Genomic DNA, 13434 nt, shown 5'->3' with positions numbered 1-13434 from the left:
AACAGCTACGGTGGGCGCTGAAGCCATGACGACGCTGAAGCCATGACGATGCGCCTCTCACTACGTTGAAGAAACGGGCGACGAACCAGGGAACACCTGGCCCGCGAAAAGTATCGGAGACGCACCTGCAAACCCCCGTCTTCCACGCGGACTCACCGCAATCAATCACCGAAGTTCAGACGGAACCAGGTTGGGACACGCTACCTGAAGTCATTGGTGAAACATGGCTGCATGAAAACAATATTAATTGTGCCGCAAAACCTTGTACACTTAATATTCATGAAAACATAACTCTCCTGCAATTTCGTACTAGTTTCCCATCCAATGTCCCACAAAAATAGCTTTTCCCGCTTGTTGCTTCGCAAGAACTTGCTTCCGAAAAGCTCGTGGTGACCACAGTAAAGAAAATAATTAAACCAGTGAACAAAAGGTTAGGGCGCGAACGAGCTGGTGGTGATTAAGCATTTGACTGAAAATTCCCAGAGTGGAACGAGAAGGTACGGACGAACACAAAGTTTCAAACACAGCTTAAATTTATTCGACAACGAAAGTGCTCATTTAGGCATCAAATCCTACACAAAACATTAGAGACGAGAGAGAGAAAGAAAGAGATAGAAAGAGAGAGGGAGAAATGGGGAATCCCACGCCGCAAACATGATGCCTGTATAAGCCCTTTCGTTGTCGAATAAATATCAACTGTGTTTGGGACGTTGTATCTGTTTGTCCCTTCTCATTCCAGTCTTGGAGTATTTTGTCAAAATATTGAACCGCCATCATGGTACCTCGAGCTCTGGAGTTTCGGTACTCTGGAAGCATTCACTGACTAACATTAGCCATATAATGCAGCTATCATTTTTCAACTCGTCGCTGAATGGTGGCGCTCTTAGCGTATTTAGTTCGGTCTCAGTGGACGCCACAGGTCCAGGTCTCAAGAATGATTTTTCACAATTAAGTGTTATAGTAATATTTAATTCAATACTCTGGCACTGAAGTGCAGAGTTGTCAGCCGCGTGCAGTGACAACCTTGTGAGGCACGCAGCTATGCAATGGTGAACAAGCGAACTTCCTGAAATACGAGCAATATACACATGTAATCCGTTAAACAAAATGCTTTAAAAGGTTCTCTTCACGAAGACGGCTCTTTCTTTAACGAGCAATCTTTTTCTATATTCCTCAGAAATTATGCGCAGACGTGAAATTTGGTCATCGAAGCATAAGTTCATGATTCCTCATGCTCAACAGCTGTTTGCAATCTGGGCATTATGTATGGTTGTTGAATTAGCTGGACTCAGCGAAGCAATACCATCATGTGGTGAGTATAAATATTTACGTTGCATATTTTTTTTTCGCGCTATATAATACTTCGACAAAGTGTTTAAATAAGCACAGGCAGCCGTAATCACCTCTCGTGATTAACTAGCGCTGTTTTAAAGTCAGTATTGCGTCTATTAGCATTTGCGAGCCAAGCAAAAAAGTTGGCGAATAAAGAGCGAGTAGGCCCTGCAGTATTTACAAGTGCGAGGCAAGCCGCTGACTATCTTCTCACGAGTAACAAGCGGAAGAGGCATAGAAAGATAGGACCCGGATGCTTCGTACTTAAACGCCACTACCTTAATGGGGATTTCTTAATGTAAGAACTAATACTTAATTATCTATTAGCAAATATAACACGTCATCATGAGATTCGGATTTCCCAGACAAAAAAAAAAGTTCTACAAAGAAAATTAAAACAAAAAAAGCAAAAGGGAGCAAAGACAGAGGCTGCATTGCCGGCGATTTTAACAAATATGGAAGTGCAAATTAATGTGAACTCTCTCGTCGGCCAGCGCCTGGCTGATATCGTTCTAGCGGCATCTCTGAACTCTGAACATGCCCATTAACACCATGTTTGCTGCTCCGATTCGTTTTAGATGTGTCCAACAACGTTCCAACACTGTAATTGCTTCGTTAGCGTTGACGGTCAGCTGTGATAGAAATCGTCCATGGCGCTGTGCCGCTAGCCACTCGTCGTTGAACAGCCGTACCCTCTGTCTAAGTTTTATCGGTCGATTCCTAAGTCGCTTATGGTTACTAAGCCCTAAACATGGGTGGTGAATAGTTAGCTCTGATTACCACGACATACCACGTGATCATTTTAAGAGGTGAAGTCAAACCTCGGAGGTTAATAATACTCTAGTAACGTCTGGCAAATACGGCTTAGGGTGTTTCACCAGAAAGTGAGAATACTATAAAATGAAGACATTAAATAAACAAGTTATTTCTCCTAGATAACGCCATCGACCGTAGCAGATCTAAGACTACGAGCGTTAAACGACAATTACCAAATTAATGCTAGAAATTAACTACTGAAAAATCCTTCATTTTCGCGCGGCCCCCTTTTATTTTGGGGGCGAATTGGTTACAAAGGACATAATCGTCACAACTAAATTTCCCGAATTTCAGACGCTTGCATAGAAACACTTCAGGATCGAAATTTTCACGTCCACTTAAATATCGCTAATTTTTTAATGCGCGAAATTCGCTAATATTAAGGGTTTTACAGTAATTATATACAGAAATGTTTGCATTAGCCAGCACATTTTAATAAGTTAATTTTTGCCTGTTGGCAAATTTTGTCATTTCTGTTACAATTCAGTGAGCTATATTCTGCTGCGATAAATTCTCTAGCATATCTGTTCCGTAATATAAGACTCCATTGCCGGATAGCAAATCTTCGCCAACCGATCTGAGAACGTCGCATAATCTGAAATCACGTGGTCATATAGGTCATGGAGCTGGGCGTCACATTTGATATATCCTCAGGTGTGCACATTTAGGCACAGTCTTTACTTAGTTTCCGTATGGCTGACGGCAGACAGCCTCACATCCTTATGAGAATTGCCACAATAATAAACGTACAGCATCAAAAAGGGTGAAAACAGTCGGCAGACAATCAACGAATATCTACTTGGAATTTGCCAGCTAAGGAGATTATGGCAAAAGTTAGTAAGAAGCTTCTAGTCATTAATTCACGAATAATCACCTTATACCCATAATTTGACTTCCGCCGGCTGCAGTCCTTACCTTTATCCCAAAGAAATTGTTGTTTTAAGTTTACTTTAAAATAAATATATCAGTTGCCATGGTAACAATTCGCATATTTTCTGCTAACTATTGGATCAATGTTGCCTCTCGTCCAAGTATTTATTACGTTTTTATTTCACTAGGTGTTCCCGAAAAAAATGTATGTCGCACAGACGCCTGTAAACAAAGAGGTGAGAATACACACTGACATACGTTGGGTAGTATAAAAATATGAAGTATTTTGTTATATATTGTAGACGTGGTGATGACTTTTTAATTAAATTATTATAATAGTAATGTTTCTTAATGTGATGTTTAGTAAATTGCGCGCCACTCTGTAAAGACGAAGAAGCGAGGTAGGGGTCCGGAGGAAGAGACTGGGGAAGTGATGAATACTCAGGTTACTGAATCCGGCTCGCTCTGGGGGTCCCAAAATACGCCTCGACGCAACAGGTCATCGGCATGATGCCATGCCGCACTCTATACGAACTCATAACACTACAACTCACAACGCGACAAGACATTCAAACAAGAGTGGCAGATCATATCCCTCATATACTACGATACCGCAATACTAGAGACAACCACCAGAGTCGCCCCCATTGGACGCCCTGCCCAACATCCTGGCAAAGCTACTACCGCGGAACATGGACCCAGACAGAAAGAAAAAAGCCGCGGAAATTTCGAGCGCGCGGTCTTACAAAACGTTTACAATCCTTAAAACGAGAAGGAGCTTAAAATTTATTTTAGATATGCGAGTCTCAAGTCCGATACCAACACAGGGAGAATAGCATATTTCCGTGCGCCAAGTAGGCAGCGCGGCCGCGGCCTAACTGCGAAGTGTTTTACCTGAGTGCGTCGTTTCGTCCAGTGTCCGTATGTGCGCCGGGGTGCGAGGCTATATGCGGGAGGCTGAGCTCTTTTTTAGGATATTGAAGGTTAGATTTTCAATGGAATACCTTAGCTCGTTTAGACGTAGAAAATTTTATCACGATTTAATCGATGTGTTACTGCCAGTACCTTTTTATAGATCAATTTACAGTGAAGGCCCCAGCCTAGGTGTGCTAAAACGTGTAAAGCAGATGCCAATAAGACCAACTGTGAAGACCTTTTTCTTTAAGCTGCATTGCGGTGCACTGCCTGTGAAGACCTGGTTTGAGAGGAAGGGGATAGGTGTACCATGATCCATAAATTGTATTCTTTGTAAAAAACCAGAAACTATAAAACATGCCTTCATCAATAGCTGGGACGCGGTTTTCCACTGGGATATACTTCAACGTGCTTTAAAAAAAAAAAAGAGCTACCAATAACTCTCCAAGGCATTCGTTTCTTACCTGTGGAAAACGAAGGCAGGGTTCCGTATGACATGTTTATGGTTCTTGGTCTGCACAGCCCCTGGAAGAACAGAATGGCAGTACGCCACGAACCCCTGAATCTCCGCACTGCCAGAAAACATTTTATTGAAAGTGTGTCGTACATTAGAGCAGTTTTTAGGGTACAACCGGAACCCCCCGATTGGTTGTCAATCCTTGATGAACTTGTGTGTTTGAGGCGATTTTAATGTAACCACTTTTGACATAGGGTGGAAGGCGTGTTTTAGCAATTGTGCTGTAAGAGCTTTTTATAAATGTCAAAGCAGCAATAGAGAAAAAAAAAAAAAAAAACGACCGTGGCCTAACGGTTATCGCACTTGTATCCCACGCGAAGTGCCAGGGTTCGATTCCTGGGAGTTACGCGTCCTTTTGTTTATTCTTGCAGTTTAATGTTCTGGTGAATTCGAGAACTTTGTCGACGCTTCGTTCGGGATTTAGCAAGGATTTCCGCACCGCTCACAAAACTCACGAAGAACACCGAGAAGTTCGAATGGGCCGAGGAGCAGCAGCAGGCACTCGACGAGCTGAAGCGAAAACTCCAGTCTCCTCCTGTTTTTGGACATTTTGATCAGGAGGCTGAAACCGAGATTCACACGGACGCTAGTAATGCAGGACTGGAGCGGTACTAGTTCAAGTACAAGAGGGCACCGAGTGAGTCATCGCCTGCGCAAGTCGGACGCTGTCCAAACCGGAGAGAAATTACTCCACGACTGAAAAAGAATGTATTGCGGTCGTATGGGAAATCACGAAGTTCCGCCCGTACCTGTACGGGAGCCCGTTCCGCGTAGTCACGGACAACCACTCGCTCTGATGGCTTGCGAGCCTCAAGGATTCGTCAGGACGCCTCGCTCGATGGAGCCTCCGACCACAAGAGTTCAACATGACTGTGGTTTGCAAGTCAGGACGCAATCACAGCGACGCTGACAGCCTGTCGAGGGTTTCTGTCGAAGCACCTTCCGGCAGCAGTGACGACAATGACTAGGAGTGCTTCCTAGGAGCAGTGAACACCGACGACATGGCACGACGTCAACGAGACGATCTGGAGCTGCGCGCCTTAATCGAGCACCTGGAAGGGTGCGGGGGTACCGTACCGCGTATTTTCTCACGAGCCCTGCCGACCTTTGCCATTCGACGAGGTGTACTCTACAAAGAGAACTTCGGGGACAACAACTCACCCTGACTGCTGGTAATCCCGACCGACTTTCAGGGGGAGATCTTTCAAGCATGTCCACGACGACCCGACGTCCGGACACCTTGGTTACAGCAGGACGCTGGCCCGTATTCGTGAAAAGTATTACTGGCCCAAGCTCCCCAAACCTGTCCACTTCTACACCCGATCATGCTACGAGTGCCAGCGACGCAAGAAACAACCGACAAAGCCGGCAAGTTTCCAGAAGCCAATCGCCCCGCCAACCGCACCATTCGAGCAGATCGGAATGGATCTACTTGGTCCTTTTCCGCTGTCGACCCTAGGGAATCGTTAGACAATCGTTGCCACCGATTATCTCACATGGTAGTCCGAGGTGAAAGCCCTTCCATCAGGTACGGCTGTTGAAGTCGCCAAGTTTTTCATAGAGTTCATCGTCTTCCGGCACGGCGCCCCCGAAGTCCTAATTACAGATCGTAAATCATCATTCATGGCCCAGCTGACGCAAGAGATTCTTTGTCTTAGTAGCACCAGCCACCGTCAAAGCGCTGCGTACCATCCGTAGACAAATAGACTGACAGAATGGCCGAACAAAACCCTCGCCGACAGGATCTCCAAGTATGTCGACGTACAGCACAATACCTGGGACGAGCTCTTACCCCACGTCACGTTTGCCTACAACACGGTGGTGCAAGAGACCACAGGAGTCACACCATTCCAGCTGCTCAATGGCCGCAAAGTAACTACGATGCTGGATGCAATGCTGCCCCACGAACCTGATGACGACGACAGCGGCGACTCCCAGATCGTCACTCAGCGGGCCGAGGAAGTCCGACAGCTCGCCCGACTCCTGATTCAAGACCAGCGACGCGTCAACGCGGGCCGCTACAACCTCCGTAGCAGGGATGTCCACTTCCAGCCCGGAGACAGGGCGTGGGTGTACGCCCATCCGTCGCCGCGGCCTCAGTGAGAAACTTTTTGAACGGTGCTTTGAACCGTACAAGCTACTTCGTCGCCTCGGGGAGCTGAACTACGAGGTGATGCCCGACGGAACAAGAACATCATCACGCCGCCCACCACGACCTGAAGTCGTCCAGGTCGTGCGCCTGAAGCCGTACTGCGCTCGATAGGACTATAAACCTTATGTGTTTCACTTTAGTTTGCCGTTCTTTTTATGTACTTTGTTTTGTTTTGTGTTGCATCGGGGCGATGTACTTTTTAAGGGGGAGTAATGCCGCGCGCCAAGTAGGCAGCGCGGCCGTGGCCTTCATTCCACTTCCGGCTGCCGAGCGCGACGGACGTGTTATCATGTGCTCCGTAGGAGCGGTGAAAACGGCCGCGTCAGGCCGCGGTATTTCTGTTTCTGGATCCCCCGACGATTACCAGGTTATCTTGCCTCCGCTGCCAAACGGATACGTTGTGACCAACGCAGTCTTCCTGCACTGTGATGTGAAAGGACGTCCGTACAAGATACAAGATTTCCGTCAAGAGTTGCAACGGCTGGATGTGATGAAGGACCTGGCGGCTGCCGGGCCCCATCAAATGAACCACGTGTGGTTGCTGAGGCTGCACTCGCTGGCAGCAAAGCAAAGGCTGGTTGATGCGAAAGAACTGACTGTGAAGGGGGGCCGCTGCCTCGTCATTGACCCAGCGAGCTTGGCGGTGACACTTAAGCTGCACTGGGTCCCATACGACGTTCCCAACGTCCTTGTGAAGAAAGAGCTGGAGCGCTACGGCAAAGTCGCCGACGTCACCAGAGAGCGATTCCGGGAGAAGGGGTTTGAGGCGGTCGAGTCGAACACCCGGATCGTGCGCCTGACCCTCCAGGAAGGCAACACTGTCGACAGCCTCCCCCATGAGCTCCGTCTGGAAGGATGTAAGGTGTTGGTCGTGGTGCCAGGACGAGCTCCGCTCTGTCTCCGCTGCCGGCGTAAGGGTCATATTCGCCGAGATTGCCGCATCCCTCGCTGCTCCGACTGCCACCGCTACGGCCACGACGCAGAGGACTGCGTCAAGACGTACGCAACCATGGCGCGTGACCGAAGCGAAGACGACCACTCCGACTTCCTCATGGACGTCGCGGAGGCAGAGGAAGCGGTAGGAGGCTCTTCGCCGCACTTGCCTTCACCTCCCGACAACTGTGGGTCCCCTGCCCCTGCGAGCACCAGCCCTCCTGCTACCGCGGCTCCACGATACGCGACGGAAGGTACGCCAAGTGAACCAGGAACGATGGCCGCGGACAGCATGAACCCAACGACCCCAAAAACAGATGTCACCCACCCCGCAGCACGCGAACCGAAAGGCGCAGGTGACAGCGGTTCTGACGGCGCGGCGACCAAAGACTTGGATGAAGACACGACCGATGGACAGCCCCCCAGGCGACTCCGAGACTCACTGTCACCTCGCAAGAAGTTGTCACAGAGCAAGACACCAATACAAGGTCTTGGAACACCCCTGACAGCAAAAAGAGTCGTGTAGCGAAATCACTAGTTCTTTCCGACGACCAAAGACGGAGGGAATCGAAGTCAGGACGACGAAGGATGGGGGTCAGGGTCAAATGGCTTGGTGGACGGGGACTGCGGGCGCGGCTGCTCGTGGGAGGGATGGAACGGTGTCGGAGAAGATAGACGTTACCACAAGTGCTCCGGGTATGTGTCGTCACTACGCAGTTAAATTACAATCGAACGCTGTCTCGTCGAGGCAACACATGCCGGTTCTTGTAAGCACCGTGTTTTCCGTCTTGCCTCCTCTCGCCCTCTAATGCAACTCGCAAGGTCCCTGCGTGTGGGCACGTTAAACGTGCGGGGCTTATGTGCCCGACGCCGCCAATATCAAGTAAACCGCTTGCTTATCGAGAAAGATATGGATATTGTTGCGGTGCAAGAGACGAAGATGGAAAGTGAGGCCCAGACGGAAAGCATGGTGCGAATTTTTGAGGCGCGATACGACGTTTGCGTAAGCTACGCCGTTGGGAATTCGGGCGGGTGTCTTTTGTTATTAAGGAAGTCTTTAGGGACCGTTGAACAAGTAGTTAGCTGTGAGTCTGGCCGATTTGTAATGTGTGATTTTCTTAGTTCTAGCTATAAGTTTCGAGTCCTGTGCGTTTATGCACCCACCAGAATGAATGAGCGCTTAATCTTTTTTGAGCATCTGGAACAGTATGTACAAACCGACAGACTAGTTATTTTTCTCGGCGACTTTAACTGCGTGTGTGCACCGCAGGACCGTTCTAACAATATCCGGTATAGAGACGCGAGCACAATGTTTTTAAGCGACATGATCGAGCAGTACGGGATGGAAGACGTTGGTCACTCCGTGTCAGGAGCGTCAGGTGTGCGTTTTACCCACTTCCAAGGGGCCAGTCATGCCCGCTTGGATAGGGCCTACGTTTCACTTGATCTCGTCAGGGCGTGTAAGAAGTACACAGTAGAGCCCGTGTCGTTTAGCGACCACTGCCTCGTTTCGTTTATGTTGTGTGCCGCTAAGGAAGCTCCCAATAAGTTTACATGGCACCTTTGGAAACTAAATTCGCAGCTGTTAGGGGACGAATTTTTCGTAAAGGGAGTTCGAAAAAAGCTCAGTGAACTGGGCGGCCTCGACGAAGGTTTCGGCACACGATGGGAATTGTTTAAACAAGAGATTAAGATGAGTGCAATCGAGCGTTCTAGTTTGATAAAGCACGTCGAAAGGAAAGAAATAAAAGAGTTAAAAGGCCTGTTAGACCAGCTAGTGCGCGAAGAGTGCTTATCGCCGGGTATTTTTTCGGATGACATCAGCAATCTTAAAAAGCGGCTGGAAGCTCTCGATACCGAACGGTTTCAGGGAGCCATGGTGCGGGCGCGTTTAAAGCGGTTATCGCTTGGAGAGTTGCCAACAAAAAGAGCCTTGGGCATAGAAAAGAAATATGCAAGCAAAAATGAAATAAGTGAAATCTTTTATCAAGGAAGAGTGTCTGGTGATAGAGACGTAATAGAAAGCGCTTTTGTCGATTATTATACCCAACTTTTCAAGTATCGCACCCCGCAGAAAACGGAGTTTAATAGTATTTTTTTGCCACTTATGCCAACACTTGAGAATGAACTTAAGGAACGATTAGAACAACCGATAGAGTTAAGTGAAATCGAAAGAGCTATTGATAATTTGCAACAAGGTAAATCGCCCGGCCCGGATGGTTTGGGAGGGGACTTTTATAAAGCGTTTAAAGAGGACGTTGCTCCTTTTTTGCTCGGTGTTATCCGCGAGGCTTATCACCTCGGCTTTTTGCCACCATCTTTTTTAAGCACACATACCGTTTTCATTCCGAAAAGTGATGACCCCGCGAAACTTCGTCAAGTCAGTTCTTATCGTTGACTAATGTTGACTATAAAATTTTAATGAAAGTCTTGGCGGAACGTTTACAGTCTGTAATAGCTAAGATTGTTGGCCCGCATCAAACATGCGGCATTAAGGGGAGAAGCATTGTAACCAACGTCCATGTGGCACGCAGCATTTTAGAGTGTTGCGATGCTATGGAGCGCAGAGTGGCGGTACTGCAAATTGATTTCGAAAAAGCATTTGATAGAGTGTCCCATGAAATACTTTTTTCTATTTTAGAGCATGTAAACGTAGGCTCTATTTTGATTGAAGGTCTGCGTATGGCGTACCAGAACTGCGCCACCAGACTCATTGTTAACAAGCGGGTCAGTGACCGCGTTCCCCTTTTTTCTTCAGTGCGGCAAGGCTGTCCACTTTCACCACTGCTTTTTTGTATTTATCTAGAACCCTTTTGTTTAAGCGTCATACGTAGTAACCAAATATGTGGCTTCAAATTACAGGCCCGTGAAGTTCGGATCTTGTCTTACGCGGACGACGTGGCCGTTTTTTGTTCGGATAAAGAGAGTGTTAAAAAAGCCGTAGAGTTAACTGTGACGTTTTGTGAAAACACGTGTAGCTCTGTCAACTGGCAGAAGTGTCTGGGTTTCTGGCACGGCGACTGGCCCTCCACGCCTCCGGTTTTTGAGCGCATTGAATGGTCTGTCACGCCGGTGCGCTATCTCGGCGTACCGTTAGAGTACTACCGCTCCAGCGATCAGTTTTGGCGCGAGGAAACGGAAACTTTGCGTGCAAGGACTGAGAAGTGGAGAGGAAGTGCCATGTCTATTTTTGCTCGCGCAACTATCTGTAACACCTTTTTAGCAGCAAAGCTGTGGTACGTACTACAGGTGATACATTGTTCGCGAATTAACATACAGCGTATGCATCGGGTTTTTGCTGTTTTTGTCTGGAGTTCCTCCTGGGAAAGAATGTGTCGAACCAATATTTTTCGTCGGGTGAAAGACGGAGGGCTAGGCCTCACACACATGTTCATAAGACAACTGGTCAACAGATTTCTTTTTCTTCGTGACCAGAAAGACCCTTTTCTTAGGACTGTTATTCAGTTAAGGCTATACAATGTTTTGCCAGAGTTTGTAGTTGCGTCGTGTGATGATTGTTTTTCTGGTGCATACGGCTATTTTAAGGAAGTCATCGGTGCGTACCGCTTTTTAGCGACGCGTTTCTCTTTGGATTATCTCGCTGAGGTTTCGCGTAAACGTTTGTCAAGAGATTTGATTGATTTGTTATTTCCTGTCCCGTTGTACCGGTCCAGATACAGTGCAGGCCCGGGACTAGACGTTTTAAAAAGAGTTAAAAAGATGGTAGTTCCCGCGAACGTGAAAACTTTCTTCTTTAAGTTGCACACTGAAACCCTGCCCGTTAAAACATGGCTTATCGCTAAAGGCGTACCAACAGCATGGTCAGAGCACTGCGTCCTCTGTAAGCAGCCCGAGACAATAGAACACGTATTTATCGACTGCTGGGACGCGGTGTTCTTTTGGGATGTTCTGCAGAGAACGCTAAAAAAGGACTTACCCCTATCGCCTCACGGCATCCGATACCTGTCTGTAGATGGAAAGGGCACGGTGCCTTATGATTTCATAATGCTTTTAGGCCTGCACAGTATTTGGCAGTGTCGTCTTGCGGTGCGTCATGCCGATATCAACGTCCGCCCAGTGCACAAGTACTTTGTAGAAACGGTGTGTCACTTGCAGGAAGTGATGAAAATGCAACAACCGTTACCTGAGTGGTTGCCCGTTCTTGAAGAGCTGGCGACCATTAAGGATTTTTAATTTTCGTTTCTATTATCGGCCAGGGTGGCTCTTTTAGCCCTTCATTGATGTCATTTTCTGTGTTGTAAAATTCAGGAAATAAAGAAAAAAAAAAAAAAAAAAAAAAGCGCGGCCGTGGCCTTACGGTTATCGCGCTTGCCTCTCACGCGAAGCGCCAGGGTTCGATTCCCGGGAGTCACGCGTCCTTTTGTTTATTCTTGCAGTTTAATATTCTGGTGAATTCGAGAACTCTGTCGCTTGTTCGAGGTGCGAATGTTCTAGTCGCCGAAACTTCCAGGTCGATTTTTCCAGAAGCCAACGCGTGTACATAAGGGGCTCCGTGTGGCGATTTGCAGTCAATCTCGCCCCAGCGCTAGAACCTGCTGTTACGCCGACTTCGACGCCCGCGACGATTTGTTTTCATCTTCTGTTTTTCCTTTCTTTTTTTTTTTTTTTTTTGGGGGGGGGCACAAGTTCGCCTTATTAAACGTTTAGTTTCTTCAGTTATTCTTCGCCTCATCATTCGTCATTCCGGACAATACCTCCCCCCCCCCCCCCCCAACAACGCAAACACGTAGTAGATTATAATAACCCACCAGCCATCGCAGCCTTAGAGGAGCAAGTAATTTCCCTAGCGATAGGGGTGTCTGATTCCAAACGCACACCCAGCCCCCAACATTAACAACCTCAGACTCTTAACATGCCCATCGCAGCTACGTACCCAACCAAGTCAACTTTTATACACGCACCTTCCTCACTTTCATACTGCTACCCTACCCTTACCATCATTTGCGTTTAGTGCGCACCAGGCCACGTCTCAATGCAGGGTACAGCAAGAGCCAACGTGTTGGCTTAAGTTCCAGTTCCTGTGCCCCCTCCTCCCCCCCGCCCCCCGTCCCTTTCGCTGGTCTAACCTATACTCTCCTAATACACAGAGAGTTGTCAACAAAAAACAGGCTCACGCTACTACTGCCATAACGCGCCGACCTTAGCCGAGCCGATACACCACTCATCAGACAGGTGTAGACATTTTCACTGCCATTCCAGCACATCCTCCAAAGAATTTACCGGCCCCCCAGCCGTCCCCGTTGACAGAACTATAGGATCTACTCCTCGAAGCACCACGCATACTGAGCCTGCCCCCTGAACCCTCAACTTTCCTTTTTCCCCCTCACATCACCAACTGGAAGGAGTGGTTTTCTCCATCTCCAGGAATTGCGTGACCATTGAGGCCCTCACTGATCACGCTAGGACCTTCTCGGCGCAAGTTCCAAAAAGAATATGAGAACCTGACGCCACTCAAACACCTCTAGGGCACCATGACCGGGTTTTTCTTTATGTAAATAAAGTTGATTTGCTCTCTCTTATATTATGGAATATTTTCAGGAAGGGCAACTTTACCTCCGCCACCACAACTCAAAGCACTTTAATTATTCATACACACTACTGTGTGATATATATAATTTTAACACTTACCATTCTTGTCAGCGACGGACGAGATATTTACTCAATGATGTTCTTAATCAACACCACATAAAATATTCTATGTCTAAAAACACCCTCTTCTTTCTTCATGGAATGTCGACATCACAATCAAAAGGGACAAATCAATAGGCGCTTACTCCGAAATTGACCTTAAACAGATGCCGCCGTAATAACGGCCGTTCTTGAACGCCGGCGTCTGAAACCTCTGACTGCCTTGCCGGCTCCTGGTCCACTTCTGGTC

General features: G+C 47.6%; 1 protein-coding gene across 1 annotated transcript in view; it reads left to right on the top strand.

The window, feature by feature from the left end:
- The first annotated feature begins 1182 nt into the window (after nt 1-1182).
- Nucleotides 1183-13434, top strand: part of LOC115317762 (endothelin-converting enzyme 1-like) — a 92704-nt gene continuing 80452 nt past the window's right edge. The window contains exons 1-2 of the mRNA XM_040217923.1: nt 1183-1312; nt 3207-3254. Of these exons, the coding sequence (XP_040073857.1) occupies nt 1183-1312; nt 3207-3254 (178 nt within the window). The remainder of the gene's footprint in view (nt 1313-3206; nt 3255-13434) is intronic.

The sequence above is a fragment of the Ixodes scapularis genome, unplaced genomic scaffold (assembly GCF_016920785.2).
Source record: "Ixodes scapularis isolate PalLabHiFi unplaced genomic scaffold, ASM1692078v2 PGA_scaffold1__304_contigs__length_218370807, whole genome shotgun sequence".
Lineage (NCBI taxonomy): Eukaryota > Metazoa > Arthropoda > Arachnida > Ixodida > Ixodidae > Ixodes > Ixodes scapularis.
This window is presented reverse-complemented; position numbering and strand designations above follow the sequence as displayed.